At 48.3% G+C, this 17,500-nt stretch overlaps 1 protein-coding gene across 2 annotated transcripts in view; it reads left to right on the top strand.

Moving 5' to 3' along the window:
- Positions 1–17,044, top strand: part of EMP2 (epithelial membrane protein 2) — a 53,725-nt gene extending 36,681 nt beyond the window's left edge. The window contains exons 3-5 of one of the 2 annotated variants that reach the window (XM_007985484.3): positions 1,983–2,073; positions 7,528–7,674; positions 12,596–17,044. In XM_007985484.3, the coding sequence (XP_007983675.1) occupies positions 1,983–2,073; positions 7,528–7,674; positions 12,596–12,783 (426 nt within the window). In that variant the 3' untranslated portion in view covers positions 12,784–17,044. The remainder of the gene's footprint in view (positions 1–1,982; positions 2,074–7,527; positions 7,675–12,595) is intronic. The other variant, XM_007985490.3, reaches the window with a different exon arrangement.
- The last annotated feature ends 456 nt before the right edge of the window (positions 17,045–17,500 follow it).

The following is a 17,500-nucleotide window of genomic DNA, read 5'->3' as shown; positions in this document are numbered from 1 at the left end:
AGCTTGTTTTTCTGGACTAGACGGTCCCATCTGGGGGTGATGGGAGACAATGACAGATCATCAGGCATTAGAGTCTCATAGGGAGCGTGCAGCCTAGATCCCTGGCATGCACCGCTCACAATAAGGTTGACACTCCTATGAGAATCTAATGTCCCTGGTGACCTGACAGGAGGCAGAGCTCAGGCAGTAGTGTGAGCGATGGGGAGCAGCTGTAAATACAGATGAAGTTTCCTTCACTGGCTGCTCACCTTCTGCTGCACGGCATGATTCCTAACAGGCCACAGACAGGTACCAGTCTGTGGCCCATGGGTTGGGGAACCCGGGATTATAGTATTTGGACCCACCATTCCAGGAGCTCACTGTGAAATCAATGGGACTGAATGTTCTTTTAGAATCTTTTTTCTATTTCTTCCCATCTGGGATCCTGAAAAGGTCCCAGACTTAGTGAAAAGGATAGACAGACATTAGGGGCAGGAAACCATCAGCCTTAGTAAACCATATCTAGCACCCCAGGGCGTGTATATTATCGTGGCACATACTGAGAAGACGCAGATGGACTTTTTGTCCATCGGTGAGTCTGAGGGTATTCATTACGCATTTGGAATTGTGCTTGGCAACTGGAAAGTAGAAGGAAGGCCATCTTGGGCAGTAGGTGAAGGACAGCAACCACCAAAGCACAGAGGGAAATGAATGCTTTGGGCTGAAGACGGAGAATCTTGTCTGGTCATCCCATCCATTGCAGTGTTTGTTTGTTTGTGACAGGGTCTCTCTCTGTCACCCAGGCTGGAGTGTAGTGTTGCGATCATGGCTCACTGCAGCCTCTACTGCCCAGGCTCAAGCGATCCTCCCACCTCCGGCTCCTGAGCAGCCGGGACTACAGTCATGCACCACCACGCCTGACTAATTTTTTTGTATTTTTTTGTAGAGATGAGTTGCCCCGGCTGGTCTCAAACTCCTGGGCTCAAGCAATCCTCCCACCTTGGCCTCCCAAAGTGCTGAAATTACAGGCATGAGCCACCATGCCCAGCCCTGTCCGCTAATATTTCCACCAACTCAGCCTCATCTTTTCTCCCATACTCTCTGAGGGCCTGGACCACCTCTTGTCCTTTGGGAGACAGTAGCAGGGCATCACCTGGAGCCGGTTAGAAATGTAGAATCCCGGCCGGGCGTGGCGGCTCACGCCTGTAATTCCAGCACTTTGGGAGGCCGAGGCAGCTGGATCACCTGAGGTCAGGAGTTTGAGACCAGCCTGACCAACATGGCGAAACCCTGTCTCTACTAAAAATACAAAATTAGCCAGGTATGGTGGTGCTTCCCTCTAAATCCTGGATACTCAGGAGGCTGAGGCAAGAGAATCGCTCGAACCCGGTATGGGAAGGCTGTAGTGAGCTGAGATCATGTACTGCACTCCAGCCTGGGCAACAAAAGTGAAACTCCATCTCAAAAAAAAACAAAAAAAGAAAAAAAAAAGAAATGTAGAATCCTGTCTGGGCACAGTGGCTCATGCTTGTAATCCCAGCACTGTGGGAGGCTAAGGTGGGTGGATCACCTGAGGTCAGGAGTTCAGGACTAGCCTGGCAACATGGTAAACCCTGGCTCTACAAAATATACAAAAATTAGTCATTCATGGTGATGTACACCTGTAGTCCCAGGTACTCAGGAGGCTGAGGTGGGAGGATTGCTTGAGCCCAAGAGATGGAGGCTGCAGTGAGCCAAGACTGTGCCACTGCCCTCCAGTCTGGGCGACAGAGCAAGACCCTGTCTCAAAAAAAATAAATAAATAAAAAAGAAAGAAATGCAGAATCCCAGGCCCCACCCCAGACCTCCTGAGTCAGTCTGCATTAGAAGAAGCTCCCTAGGAATTCTCAAATGCACTGCAGTTTGAGAATCCCAGAAGCCCACCATGCCTCGTGCCTAGTTAGGAGTCAGTGTTTGCATCATTAACGGACAGCCTTTCTCTCTGTTTCCATTTTGTGTTACAGGCCTGGTGGGTAGGAGATGAGTTTTTTGCAGATGTCTGGAGAATATGTACCAACAACACGAATTGTACAGTAATCAATGACAGCTTTCAAGGTGAGTGTGAATGAAGGAAGCTGACTGAGAAGCACCGAGGGAGGAAAGAACGTTCAGGAGTGAGGCTTCGGGTTCCCCGCCTCTGCACCCGCTCCTCCACTCCCTGCATACTCCGGTGGGCCTGGCCGCGTTTGCTCAGTGTGTGCTGGAGCGGAGGACAGCACAAGCTGGAGATGTCAGGGGTGTGGAGAAGCTGGAGGCTGGAGGGAGACCACTCCAGCTGAGTTGGACCTCATGCCTTCTTTCTCTGTCTCTTGGCACAGCCGAGTTTCCCTTCCTCATCTTTTCTCCAGCTTCAGCTCTCATGTAGAATTTTCTCTTCCCTTCTTTTTTATCCAAGACTTGCCTCTGAATGGTCTCAGAGACCATGATTTACTGTCCAGTCACTTTTCCCCGTCCAGCAGTAAGAAATCCGAGATCTGGCCGGGCACAGTAGCTTATGCCTGTAATCCCAGCACTTTGGGAGACAGAGGCAGATGGATCACTTGAGATCAGGAATTTGAGACCAGCCTGGTCAATATGGCAAAACCCTGTCTCTACTAAAAATACAAAAATTAGCTGGGCGTGGTGGTGCACACCTATAATCCCACCTACTGAGGAGGCCGAAGCAAGAGAATTGCTTGAACCCAGGAGGCGGAGGTTGCGTTTTCTGAGTTGAGATCACGCCACTGCACTCCACCCTGGGTGACAGAGTAAGACCCTGTCTCAAAAACAAGCAAACAGAACTCTGAGATCTGGCTTCCGTTCCTAGACAAGCTGTGTGGCCTCGCATTGGGCAGGTCAACTTCAATATCCTCAGCTGTAGAATAGAAGTAATATTGATGCCCTTGCTGTGCCCACCTCTTCAATAAGCTAAAATATATGAAAAGGCTTTGAAATACAGAAAATCCCATTCAAAAACATGCTGACCACTGTTTTTCCTTATGAAGTGAACGGTTCTGTTTTTCCTCATAGAACTGATGGAATAGATACTTTGGGATCCCAGTTGCCTGATAAAATACAGTATACCCGGTTAAATTGGAGATTTCAGATAAACAATAAGTACTTTTTTTAGTATGACTATGGCCCAAATGTTAATATAACATGGGATATACTTATGCTAAAAATTACTTGGTTTTGGTGGTGGGGGGAGGGTTTAGTTTTTTGTTTTTTGTTTGTTTGTTTTTTGAGACAGGGTTTCACTCTGTCACCGAGGCTGGAGTGCAGTGGTGTTATCACAGCTCACTGCAGCCTTGACTTCCGGGCTCAAGTGATCTTCTCATCTCGGCCTCTCAGATAGCTGGGACTACAGGCACTCACCACCATGCCCAGCTAATTTTTGTAATTTTTGTAGAGATGGAGTTTCATCATGTTGCCCAGGCTGGTCTTGAACTCGTGGGCTCAAGAGATCTGCCTGCCTCAGCCTAAAGGAGGAGGACGAGCCACCATGCCTCGCCTAAAAATTGTTGGTTGTCTATTGGATATTCATTTACTGGGCATCCTGTCTTTGTGTTTGTTTTGGTTTGTTTGCCAAATCTGACAATCCTGTTAGGGAGCAAAGGAGTGTACTCCCTGGGTCCCAGATTCTCACCACACTCAATCACAATATCCATATTCATCATAAAAGCAGCAAAAATACCAGTAGAAGGCACTACTTACTTAACTGTGAGGCATGGGTCTAAGTCCTTTACATAGGTGATCTCATAGCCCCATCAGGCAGGGACCATTGGCCCCATTTTAAGATGGGGAAACTGAGGCACAGAGCAGTTAAGTTACCCAAGGCCACATAGCCAGGAGCGAATGATGGCGGCAGGATTCCAGTGTCGATGTGACCAACTCTAAAGCCGGTGCCCTTAACCACGGAACACCACTGGTACTCCCTTCCATCTCATCTGTTATTCTGTCACTCTAACCTCTGGCCCTGGGAACAGCCCTCCTTCCCTGTGCTCTGCAAGCGCCAGCTGTCACCAGTGTGCAAGGCCAGCTGGGAGGGCTTGCTGTGCTCTGTGGCTGTTTTTCCGCATCCTCCACATGGGATTATTCACTTATTTTTCTTTAAAACGGGTTGGCGAACCACTGGGCAAATTCAGTCCAAGGCCTGTTTTTGTTTGGCCTGGGAGCTAAGAACAGTTTTTACATTTTTAAAAGTTGTTTACACACGCACACATACACACACACACACGCACACACACACCCCTAAAAACAAAAAGAACATTTGACAAGAGACCATATGGTTCACAAAACCGAAAATATTCACTCTCTGTCCCTCTCCTGAAGTTTGCCAATTTTTTTTTACTTTAAAAAGTTTACTTTTAAAATAGCCCACTTTTCTGTACATAACTCTACTGTATTTATTTATTTAGTAGAGATAGGATCTTGCTATGTTGCCCAGGCTAGTTTTTCATGCCTGGCTTCGAGTGATCCTCCCACCTTGGCCTCCCAAAGTGCTGGGATTTATAGGCATGAGCCACTGCACTCGCCCATAAATCTATTTTATTTTATTTTTTGAATCAGGGTCTCGCTCTGTCACCCTGGCTGGAGTGCAGTGGTGCAATCACGGCTCACTGTAACCTCTGCCCCCCACTTTCCAGTGATCCTCCCACCTTAGCCTCCCCAGTACACGAGTGTGTGCCACCACACCTGGCTAATTTTTGTATTTTCTGTAGAGATAGGGTTTCACCATGTTGCCCATGCTGGTCTTGAACTCCTGAGCTGACGCACTTCTCCCGCTTCACCCGCTTCGGCCTCCCAAACCATAAGTCTGTGTTAAAGAGAAGTGATAAACTAGTCTCACTTGCCATAAAAGAAGGGAAGCTTTCTGAAAATACTAGATCAGAAGCCCGGTGACGTTATGAAAGTCTGGCCAGACACACTTCCCTCCTGAGGCCTCTGAGCCTGTTTCTGGCCCTTTTCATGTTAAAAAACAACCCCAAACACCCAGATATTAGTGGGTGTTTTTACAGCGCAAAAGCAGCTGGTGAAGAACTCCTCCTTGAGGTCCTTAGAGAAATGTATTTATTTATTTTTATTTATTTATTTTTTTGAGACACAGTCTTGCTCTGTCACCCAGGTTGGAATGCAGTGGCGCAATCTCGGCTCACTGCAGCCCCCGCCTTCTGGGTTCAAGCCGTCCTCCTGCCTCCATCTCCCGAGTAGCTGGGATTACAGGTGTGTGCCACCACGCCCAGCTAATTTTTGTATTTTTAGTAGAGACAGGGTTTTGCCATGTTGGACAGGCTGGTCTCAAACTCCTGACCTCAGGTGATCCACCCGCCTCTGCCTCCCAGAGTGCTGGGATTACAGGCTGAGCCACCGCGCCCGGCCCTTAGAGGAATTTCTGAGCAAAGTGAGCATCCCCCTCGTTCAGTGAATTTTCGTTGTTTCCCGTCCTCATTGGGTTCCACACACACCAATCTCAGGGGCTGCCTTGTGGGCACATCCTGCACCCCCTCCCAGCTTTGAGAAACCCTGTTCTAGGAACATGAATTCATCCTTTCCCCCAAAGGCATGTTTTCCCCATTTGCCCCATCGTGGGTCACTTGTTGCTGAAAATACAGATTCCTGGTGCCTACTCCAGGACAATGGTAGCAGAATCTCCAGGAGGAGAGGCCTAAGAATCTGCATTTTTAATAAGCAATCCCAGGTGATCCCTGGGATTGGGCAGATTTGGGGAGTGCTGCTCTAAGCCAGAGGGTCACCACTTGGGCCCCGCGCTGGAATTCCCTCTGTGGCTTTATGAAGCCCTCATGCCTGGTCTCAGTGCCCGACATTCTGATTGATTTCGTCTCAGTAGAGCCTGCTGGGTTTTTTCATTTTTGTTTTTGTTTTTTAATGGTGTTATAATTTACAAACAAGGTGCGGGCTTCTTAAGTGCTCAGTTTGGTGGGTTTTGACAATTATATAAACACCCATGTAACCGCCATCCAAAAGAAGACAGAGAACATTCCCAACTCTCCAGAAAGTTCCTCGGGCCCCCGTCCACACTGTTGCCACCGCTTTCTGCCCTGAAGGCAACCATTTCTGACTTCTGTCACTATAACTCACTTCCACCTGTTCCTGGGCCTCGTAGGAACGGGGTCATGTGGTGTATGTCATAGAGGGGGAGCCGGTCTGACTTCTTTTGCTCCCCATAAGGAATTGGGGGAGAGGCTAGGTGCTCTCCAAGTAACCATAATGTGTAGCCAGAATGGATTAAATCCACAGCTCTAGACGTTTCGTTAAGTACTTGCAAATTATGTTCACTCCAGTGAGTTTTTGGGCAAAACTGCAAAATTGAAGGAAAAAAAAGAAAAAGAAAAAGAAAAAGGAAGGTGTGCCTTAGGTTTGCTGTGCAGCATGGACACTGTCCCCTCACCTTATCTTTTGGCCTCATCCTGGTGGTTAACATTCAGCATTCAGCTCTTATACAGAACTCCCACCTTGCCTGCACCCTCTAAAGCCCCTTACATAGTTGAGTTTACTCTCCCTTCCCAGCCCGATGAGGGAGGAGCTATTCGTATCCCCATTTTAGAGTTCAAGACCAGCGTGAGCAACATAGCGAGACTCCATCCCTACAAAACCTTTTTAAAAATTAGCCAGACATGCCTGTAGTCCCAGCTACACAGGAGACTGAGGCAAGAGGATCACTTGAGCCCAAGAGTTCAAGGCTGCAGTGATCTATGGTTGTGCCACTGCACTCCAGCCTGGATGTCAGAGTGAGACCCTGTCTCAAAAAAAAAAAAAATGTATCCCCATTTTACAGGTGAGGAAACTGAGGCCCACGAAGGTGGCTGTAAGCCATGTGCAGGACGCCTTCCCTACGCCACATAGCTTTCTACGCATAGCTTCACTGTGACCTGCCCCCATGTGACACCCTCCACCCTAGACCTCCCTTCTCCACTGAAACTTCTCTGTACTGAGCCCCAAACCTTCACACCCCAGTCTCTGTTAAGGCTGACCTGAAAAGAAAGGAGCTCTCTTCCTCTTTGTAAGTAGTGACCGTGAAGATCAGCCTCTGATACCTGCAGGCTACTATGGGGTCCACAGAGCATTTCACAAGGTCACGGTCCCGTGAGCCCCGAGTCCACAAGAATCCCTCTCTAAAATGTAGACCCCCGAGGCCCCAGCCTGACTTCTTGAGTCAGAATCTACCACGTTGGAACCTGGGATTTGTACTTCAAAAGAATCCCCTGTTCATGAGCCAAGCATTTGGGAGCTGTGACCCAGACTGGGAAGAATGCAGAGCAAGTGGTTCTTGCCTCGTCTTCCAGATAAGGGTGCTGAGGATTGTCCGGTCAAATGGACACTGGAGGTGAAGGGCGGGGGGTCTGGAAGACTCCTTGGCTGCCCTTGTGCTCGGACCGTGTAGACGACAGCCTGAACCCCTGCCTGTTTGCCTCCTGTCACCCCTACTCTGGAGCTGCCGCAATCACCGTGCACCCCGCAGTGCCGGCTGGCCAAGGTCCTCAGTCCTGCGCCCCCACCCTTTTCCCGCAGAGTACTCCACGCTGCAGGCGGTCCAGGCCACGATGATCCTCTCCACCATTCTCTGCTGCATCGCCTTCTTCATCTTCGTGCTCCAGCTCTTCCGCCTGAAGCAGGGAGAGAGGTTTGTCCTAACCTCCATCATCCAGCTAATGGCATGTGAGTAAATCGACGGGCTTCCCTAACGAGGGGCTTCCTGGAATAAGCACTCCCTTCCCAGCCGCCAGGAGGGAAGCCAGGAGGAGGGAGGATTTGGAAAGGAGAAATTGGCAGCCGTGTGGTGCTGTGTGCATGTGTGTGCATGTGTGTGTTTGTGTGTGCATGTGTGTGCATGTGTGTGTTTGTGCATATGTGTGTGTTTGTGTGTGCATGTGTGTGCATGTGTGTGCATGTGTATGCATGTGTGTTTGTGTGTGCATGTGTGTGCATGTGTGTGCGTGTGTGTGCGTGTGTGTATGTGTGTGTGCACACACATGCTGTACCACAGTGGGACATTTTATATTCGGGAGTTTGGATTGAGTTGGGAGTCCAGGGAAGGCGTCCTTGAGACATGAAGCCAGAGGCTCTGGAGGGTGAGTAGGAGTTGCTGTTGACAGTGTTCTGTCTCAGTACAGAGAGGAGGGAACAGTGTCCTGGGTAGAGGGAACAGCATGATGGAAGCCCTGTGATGGGAGGGACAGAGAGCTGCCCAGTGGGGCTGGAGTGCAGTGGGAAATGAACCAGCAGGGCAGGCAGGGCCATGCTCCATGGAGTCTTGCAGGCCATAGAAAGGGTTTGGGGTCTTTGTTCTAAGCTGGTGGGAAGCCATCAACAAGTTTCAGGCTGGTGGGTGACAGATGTGCCCACATTGCGCCAGGCCTGTGCTGGCTGCAGGGGCTCAGGAGATGAACAAGGCACAGCCTCAGTCCTGGAGAAACATGGAGGAAGCAGAGGTCTCAGAGCATTTTTTTCTACTTAGGAATTTTAGCAAGGCTGAAGTCAGATCAGAAGTGAGAAGCCACGCCATGATCATTTGTTGTTTCTCAGTGACGATTTAAAGCTTTCTGATGACAAAATGCAGAAGTCCCTTCTAGGGTGCTTTCCAGTCAGGAGTTAACGAGTGGCTTGATGAAGGCAAGAAATCCGGGTGTCAGAGCCAACTTAGGCTGCTTGGACCTAATCACCCTAACTACCACCTCCTTCCAGCCCTCCACCTCCCCAGCTAGGTTCAAGTCCAAACCTGCCATACCCTCAGGATGACCCTGAGACATGTCATCAGTGCAGTGCAGTGACAACTTGTTCTAGTTTGCCTGGGACCATCCTCTGTTTTAAAACTAAAAGTCCTGACCAGGTGCAGGAACACTTTGGGAGGCCCATGCAGGAGGATTGCTTGAGCCCAGGAGTTCAAGACCAGCCTGGGCAACATAGTGAGACCTCATCTATACAAAAAAAAATTAGCCAAGCATGGCAGAGCACACCTATTGTCCCAGCTACTTGGGAGGCTGGAGTGGGAGATCATTTGAACCTGAGAGGTGAAGGCTGCCGTGAGCTGTGGGGTGCTGTACCACTTGTATTAGTCCATTCTCATGCTGCTAGTAAAGACATACCTGAGACTGGGTAATCTGTAAAGGAAAGAGACTTAATGGACTTACAGTTCCACATGGCTGGGGAGGCCTCACAGTCATAGTGGAAGACAAGGGAGAACAAAAGGGCTTACATGGCAGCGGGAAAGAGAGCGTGTGCAGGGGAACTCCCATTTGTAAAACCATCATATCTCGCGAGACTTACTACCACGAGAACAGTATGGGGGAACCGCCCCCTCGATTCAGTGACCTCCACTGGCCCCGCCCTTGACACGTGGGGATTATTACAATTCAAGGTGAGATCTGGGTGGGGACCAGCCCAGCCAAACCGTAGCACCACTGCACTCCAGCCTGAGGGACAGAGTGAGACTCTGTCTTGAAAAACTTATAAAATAAAATAAAATACAACATAAAATAAAAACACTGAAAGTTCCACATCCTAGGAAACCCCAGTCCAGGGCAAAGTAGGGTGGTTGGTCACACTCAGCGTCCCCTCCCCTTGGGGCACTTTCACTGGATAGCCAGATACCATGCCTTCTAGGCAGAGAATGAAAGTGTTTTCAAGTGCAAAAGACTCCAGATGGTCACTTGATCTTGAGAACCCCCCAAATCCACCCCAGTCCTTCCATGGACCTTTCTAAAGTGCAGACTCCAAAGGCTCCAGCCTGCCCTCTTGAATCAGAATCTGCTGGGTTAGAGCCTGGGGACTTGTACTCCTGTCCCTGAGCCAAGCGTTGGAGAGCAATGAGCCAGAACAAATGAGGCCTAAGGGGGGAATGCGACCTTCCCAAGGACCCCAGGCGAGGGAGTGAGGAGGTGTCTGATCCCCCTCCTTTACTGTCTCTGTATCTGCCAGTTAGAGGCGTGGACCCCCACCCTCCCCAACCCCATTAAAGGCAATTGAATCCCGTCATTCAGCTTGGGGTGGGGGGACTTGAGTGGTTACTCTGTTGCCCAGGCTGAAGTACGGTGGTGTGACCATGGCTCACTGTAGCCTCAGCCTCCATGGCTCAAGCAATGCTCCCACCTCAGCCTCCCAAATAGCCGGGACTACAGACATGCGCCATTATGCCTGGCTAATTTCTATACTTCTTGTAGAGATGGAGTTTCACCATGTTGCCCAGGCTGGTCTGGCAGTCCGCCAGCATCAACCTATCAAAGTGCCGGGATTCCGAGCATGAGCCACCACGCCCAGCTTCTGAAGTTTATGTTCTGTTATTGTCTAAGTTTGTCTGTTGATCTGCAAAGCCACTTAGTCAAAATTGATTACCCTAATGTATATATTTAGGAATTTTATATATAAATTTTCATATATATGAAAATTCCCCCTTATTTTAATATGAAAGTCACACGTCTTCCTATTTTCCTTCCATAGCATCCCCTTCTCCCCAATTTCTTTGGCCATTTTCTGGTCCAAAGACCTGGCCCTCCCTGTTCTGCTTCAAACTGCAGAGTGTTTAGATGCCATATCAGGCAGACGCAAGCGGCAGATACCCTTACTCATGTGAGAGATGAGATTCTGGGGGTAGCTTGCAAGAATCAAAGGAAAAGCTGAAAATCTAGGTCTTGGAAAGAAGATCCAGGCACCAGCCACTGACAGGCAGCGGCTTCAGGGAGATGCCATCAGAATCAAGGAAGCCTAACAGGGTCACTGTTTAGATTCAGGTTTCCAGGAGTGAGAGTCTGATCGGCAGAGATTGCGTGCTTGGCCCCTGGCCAGAGACTGTCTAGGCATCTTGAAGGACAGTCCCACCAAAACTGCCTGGCCAGGAGAGGTATAGGTCCCCCAAGGAAAACCACAGCACTTAACCTCATCTTAGCTCGAATGTCTGTAAATATTGGGACAGCAAGTATTTCTTTTTTTATTTTTTGAGATAGGGTTTTGCTCTGTCGCCCAAGCTGGAGTGCAGTGGTGCGACCGTGGCTCTTTGCAACCTCTGCCTTCCGGGTTCAGGTGATTCTCGTGCCTCAGCCTCCCAAGTAGCTGGGACTACAAGGTGTGCACCATCATACTGAGCTAATTTTTGTATTTTTAGTAGAGATGAGGTTTTGCTCTGTTGGCCAGGCTGGTCTGGAACTCCTGGGCTCCAGTGATTGGCCCGCCTTAACCTCCCAAAGTGCTGGGATTACAGGCGTGATTCACCACACCCGGCCAGGGACCACAAGTATTACAGTTAGGGTGCTTTTGGCCTTATGTAAGAGAAAATCGAATTAACTGTGTCTTCATTTGCAAAGATAGTTACTATTTTTACGTAAAAAGTACTCTGGAGGTAGAAAAAGTTCTAGAGCTGATTTGGCAGCGTCAGCATCAAGCACTTCCACTCATTCATTCCATCCTTCTATTCTGTCATCTTTAGTGTTGGTGTTGACCTCTTCATGGCTCCAAAAAGGCTGTTGCAACTCCAGACATTTCATCCTGCCCCTACAATATCTAAAGCAGTCAGCAAGAGAAAGTAAAGCAACTTAAAAAAGCTTTCTCCTCCCTCATCTCTCTCTTTTCAGGCTGTCGTATTTTTCTTTTTTTTTTTTTGAGAGGAAGTTTTCGCTCTTGTTGTCCAGGCTGGAGTGCAATGGTGCGATCTTGGCTCACTGCAACCTCCACCTCCTGAGTTCAAGCGATTCTCCTGCGTCAGCCTCCCTAGTAGCTGGGATTATAGGCGCCTGCCACTACGCCTGGCTAATTTTTTGTATTTTTAGTAGAGACGAGGTTTCACCGTGTTGGCCAGGCTGGTCTCGAACTCCTGACCTCAGGTGATCCACCTGCCTTGGCCTTGCAAAGTGCTGGGATTACAGGAGTGAGTCACAGTGCCTGTCCCAGGGAGTCATATTTTTCAGTGAAGGTTTTCTGTGGTCAGGACTGGTACACATACTGACCTATCGGCTGTAACAAGTAAACAGGAACCAGATTGCCAAGAAGAAGGCTGGCAAACTATGGCTCATAGGTCAAATCTGGCCTGCCACGTGTTTTTGTAAATAAAATTTTATTGTAACACCACCATTATCATTCATTTTTGTATCTTCTATGGGTGTTGTCATGCAACTGTGGTGGACTTGTGTGACTATGGCCCACAGAAAACCTAAACTGCTTCCTGTCTACAGGGCACATCTGTTGACCTCTGGCTTAGACCAATTATGTTCACGCTCTGGGTTGGTGATGTGGCTGCCCAAACAAAACTGGGTTTAGTCAGCAAGAATGGGAAGCAAAATATCTACAGGGTAGGTGACAATATCCTTCCACAAAACATCAGTTTTAATTTTTCCAATAGACTTAAAATAAATACCTATTAATAACAAGAGCTTAAGGCTGGCCGCGGTGGCTCACGTCTGTAATCCCAGCACTTTGAGAGGCCAAGGCAGGCGGATTGCTTGAACTCAGGAGTTCAAGACCAGCCTGGGTGACATAACAAAATCCTGTCTCTTCAACAAAATAGTAATAAACAAAGAGTAAAAGCTGAAGTTTGTACCCAGGGTGCACTGTGGTCCATGATTTATTCAAAATTCACCTTTCTTCCTGACAGGTCTGTGTGTCATGATTGCGGCCTCCATTTATACAGACAGGCGTGAAGATATTCACGAGAAAAACATGCAGTTCTATTACATGACCAAAGGCGGCAGCTACGGCTACTCCTACATCCTGGCGTGGGTGGCGTTCGCCTGCACCTTCGTCAGCGGCATGATGTACCTGATACTGAGGAAGCGCAAATAGAACCCTGAGCTGGGTTGCTTTCACTGCCGTACAGAATCCACATTCAGATAACCATTTTGTATATAATCATTATTTTTTTGAGGTTTTTCTAGCAAACGTATTGTTTCCTTTAAAAGCCAAAAAGAAAAAAAAAAAAGAAAAAGAAAAAGAAAAAAAATCCAAAAGAGAGAAGAGTTTTTGCATTCTTGAGATCAGAGAACAGACTATGAAGGCTGGTATTCAGAACTGCTGCCCACTCAAAAGTCTCAGCAAGACACAAGCAAAAACCCAGCAATGCTCAAATCCAAAAGCGCTCGACCGGACATTTCTTAACTGTGGGGCTGTGAAGGGAGGAGATGAGAGGCTGGGAAAGCCGGGTCTCTGGGGATGCGCTTCCTATAGGTCTCAGCCAGCCCAAGCCCCGCCCGAATCTCTCTGCTCGTGGTGGGTGGTAGAGGGTGAAGTGGGGTATAGAAGAATGATAGCTTCCTGAGAGGTTTAGGCCAAGTTCCAAGTGAGAAGCAGGCGTAACCCTTGGCATTCTGTCTGTATCCAAACCAGAGCCCAGACAACCCTCTGGTGTAGGGGTGGGTCAGAAAAAGTCTCACCTCAATTTGCCGGCAGTGTCACCTGCTTGCCTTAGGAATGGTGATCCTTTACCTGTGTGCCAGATTTAGACTCACCTTCAGGCAAGACCTACAGCGCCCCCCCTCACCCCAGACCTACAGAATCGGAGTCTTCAAGGGATGGGGCTGGGGAATCTGCATTTCTAACACGCTCCCTGGGCAACGCTTCAGATGCATTGCAGTTGGGGACCGTAGTCCCTGGGCTGGTTGAGCAGAACTGCCTCAGAAATGCTAGGCTGTCATCATGTGGAGATGGGGAGGTGAATGTAACCCCCACAGCAGGCCAAAACCTTGGCCTCCATTGCCACAGCTGTCTACATCTAGGGCCCCCAAACCCCATTCCTGGGCCATGTGAACTCATAGATACCTTCAGGGAGTGGGGTGCAACCTCCTTCCCATCCTATCCCAGAAGGCCTCTCCCTTCCTGTCCAGCCCTTTATGCTACACCTGGCTGGCCTCTCACCCCTATTTCTAGAGCCTCAGAAGACCCAGCCACCATTCATTCATTCATTCATTCATTCATTCATCAACATAAATCATGACTTGCATGCGTATGCCAGGCACCGGGGATACCCTCTCAAAACAATGTCCTCTTAGGGCTCATGGCCTAGTGGAGATGATAGATTAAAAATTAATTAGAAAAACTGGCTGTGTGCAGTGGCTCACCCTTGTAATCCCAGTACTTTGGGAGGCCAAGGCGGGTGGATCACCTGAGGTCAGGAGTTTGAGACCAGCCTGGCCAAAATGGTGAAACCCTGTCTCTACTAAAAATACAAAAATGATCTGGGCATGGTGATGCGCGCCCTGTAATCCCAGCTATCAGGAGGCGGAGGCAGGAGAATCACTTGAACCAGGAGGCAGAGGTTGCAGTGAGCCAAGATTGTGCCACTGTACTCCAGCCTAGGCAACAGAGCGAGACTCCATCTCAAAAAAAGAAACTAATTACACACTGTGATGGAGGCTGCAAAGAACACCACTAAGAATTCAAAATCATCTGGGTGCAGTGGCTCACGCTTGTAATCCCAGCACTTTGGAAGGCCGAGGCAGGTGGATCACGAAGTCAGGAGTTTAAGACTAGCCTGGCCAACATAGTGAAACCCTGTGTCTACTAAAAATACAACAAAATTAGCCGGGAATGGTGGCAGGCGCCTGTAATACCAGCTACTTGGGAGGCTGAGGCAAGGAGAATCGCTTGAACCTGGGAGGTGGAGGTTGCAGTGAGCCGAGATTGCACCGCTGCACTCCAACCTGGGCGACAGTCTGAGACTGTCTCAAAAAGTATATATAAAATAAAATAATTCAAAATCAAGGCCTGTGACATGGAAGGGAATCTGCTTTATGCGTGCCTATTTTTAAATGCTCCTGGAGGCATTTAGGCATTTAGATCAGTCTAAATATAGCTCCATTCAGTTCCTGCAGATGACATTTATTGGGCATCTGTCTGTGTAACACCCAGAAAACATGTCCGTGGAGAGGCCCATGGTCCCAACAGTAAATGTAGTGAGAGGGTCCCATAGAGCCAGAGTTTTCAAGCTTTAGGGGTTCCCATGCCACTTGGGACAGGCTGATTCAGCGGGTCTGGGTGAATGTTTTCCAGGTGATTTTAAGACTGTGGTGAGAAATAGGGCTTTTAGGGGCTTGTCCTTCAGGATCAAAGCCTGATGTGCTGTGTGGCAATGCAGGCCACCCAGGAACCATCCCAGGAGAGAAGCTGTTCGCACCTCATTGTCTTTTTCTGCTTATGTTGGAGCAGGATGCTGGGGGCTGTCCTGGGATGGGGTGTGGGACCTTGTGCTATTTAAATACTTGTGCACTTGACCTTCTGCTGAGTGGAGTGATGATTTGCTACCAGCTCAGTTCCAGTGGAGCTGAAGAGATGTCTGGCTTGAGTAGTTTTAGGGCCACCATGGATATCTCTTCAATGCAAGATTGGCTCTTTCCATCAACTCTTTCATTCATTTGTTTTTGACAGATAGTATTAAATGTTTATCATGTTCCAGGCACTGTGTGAGGCTCTGAAAATACAGGGATGAGCAAATCCAGATATCCCCACTGCCCTCATGAAGTTTGGAGTCTGAGATACGACCCCCTCCCTATGGAGAAGCCGCCAATGCAGTACAGGGTGGCCTGGGGCCAGAGACAGGACAAATGTCACCTCCTGCCTCCATGAGATACTGTCACTGATCATGTCGTGGGCAGGATGCTACCCAGGCTCATAGAGGAAGTTGAATCTTAAGTTCCCTTGAAACTTTCTACCTTGGTGGCTTTCCTATAATTTTCTTCTTTTTTTTTTTTTTTTTTTTTTTTTGCTGAATTTTGCTCTTGTTGCCCAGGCTGGAGTGGTGCAATGGCACCATCTTGGCTCACCACAACCTCTGCCTCCTGGGTTCAAGTGATTCTCCTGTCTCAGCCTCCTGAGTAGCTGGGATTACAGGCGCACGCCACCACGCCCAGCTAATTTTTGTATTTTTAGTAGAGATGGGGTTTCTCCATGTTGGTCAGGCTGGTCTTGAACTCCCGACCTCAGGTGATCCACCCGTCTCAGCCTTCCAAAGTGCTGGCATTACAGGGGTGAGCCACTGTGCCCGACCGCCTATAATTTTCTGGTAGTCACACTGGAAACAAAACACCTTAGAACCAGAGATCAACCCCCTCCGAGCAATACGTGAATTCCCTTCACAAGAAACGTCAGGGCTACGTGAGTATCTGTGTTGAATGCAGTCTGAAATGACCCTGTGGATTTTCCTGGCTGGTTGCCACTACTGTACAACATTCAGTGCCCACATCCACCTGTGCCATTAAGGTTTTTTGAGACATGAGAGATGCCTCTTCCCTGCTGTGTGACACGGATTTGGGAAGTTGGAAAGAAATGACAACATCAGGGAGAAAACATCCAAGCTTCTCACCTGTAGGTAGAATCTGCCGCCACTTGGTGCTTATTACCAGTTATTCAAGAACAGTAACAACAACAAAATTAGTCGACATCCAAGAAGCAAATATTAGGACCAAAGATAGCATCAACTGTATTTGAAGGAACCGTAGTTTGCGCATTTTATGACATTTTTATAAAGTACTGTAATTCTTTCATTGAGGGGCGATGTGATGGAGACAGACTAACTCATTTTGTTATTTGCATTAAAATTATTTTGGGTCTCTGTTCAAATGAGTTTGGAGAATGCTTGACTTGTTGGTCTGTGTGAATGTGTATACCTATACCTGAATACAGGAACATCGGACCTCCTCAATCACACACACTCTGCTATAGTTTGCGTGCTTTTGTGCACGCCCCTCATGAACAAGCTGGCGCTCTAGGATGCTCTGTGTTCACTGATGGTGAAGAAACCTAGAACTCGAAGCCTGTTTGTAAACACACTAAACACAGTGGCCTAGATAGAAGCTGTATCGTAGTTTAAAATCTGCCTTGCGGGATATTACTAAACTCGCTAATAGTTAAAAGATTACTTACAATAGAGCCAGTTGGCCAATTTTGTGGTGTTGGGGAAATGTTAGGGCGAGGCCTAGAGGTTCATTTGGAATTTTGGTTTGTGATTTTAGGGTAGTTAGGAACTTCCTACTTAATGTACCTTTAAAATAGTCTATTTTCTATGTTTTGTATAATCTGAAACTGTACACGGAAAATAAAGTTTAAAACCAGATTGCCCAGAGCAAGACTCTAATGTTCCCAACGGTGATGACATCTAGGGGAGAATGCTGCCGTTTTGAGGCGCAGGGGGTCAGTCGATTTCTCATCAAGATAATAATGTATGGTTTTTACAGTGAGCAATTGATAAATGGACAATTTATCACTGGACAGTCTCCCTCTGCTTCTTTAATGGGGCCAGCTTTGCAGCCCTGTAGCCTGTGTAGTCGCACACAGTTCCATGCATCCAAGGCCCCCATGCTTGGGAGAATGATCTGCTCGTGCCATTTTAAATTATTTTATATATATCTCTTGTAGAGACAAAGTCTCGCTATGTTGCCTACGCTGGTTTAGAACTCCTGGCCTCAAGTGATCCTCCTGCCTCGGCCTCCCAAAGTGCTGGGATTGCAGATGTGAGCCACTCACTGTGTCTGGCATCAAGTAGAACATTCTTACAAGAAATAAATATTTC

This window comes from Chlorocebus sabaeus, chromosome 5 (genome assembly GCF_047675955.1).
Source record: "Chlorocebus sabaeus isolate Y175 chromosome 5, mChlSab1.0.hap1, whole genome shotgun sequence".
NCBI classification, from domain to species: domain Eukaryota; kingdom Metazoa; phylum Chordata; class Mammalia; order Primates; family Cercopithecidae; genus Chlorocebus; species Chlorocebus sabaeus.
This window is presented reverse-complemented; position numbering and strand designations above follow the sequence as displayed.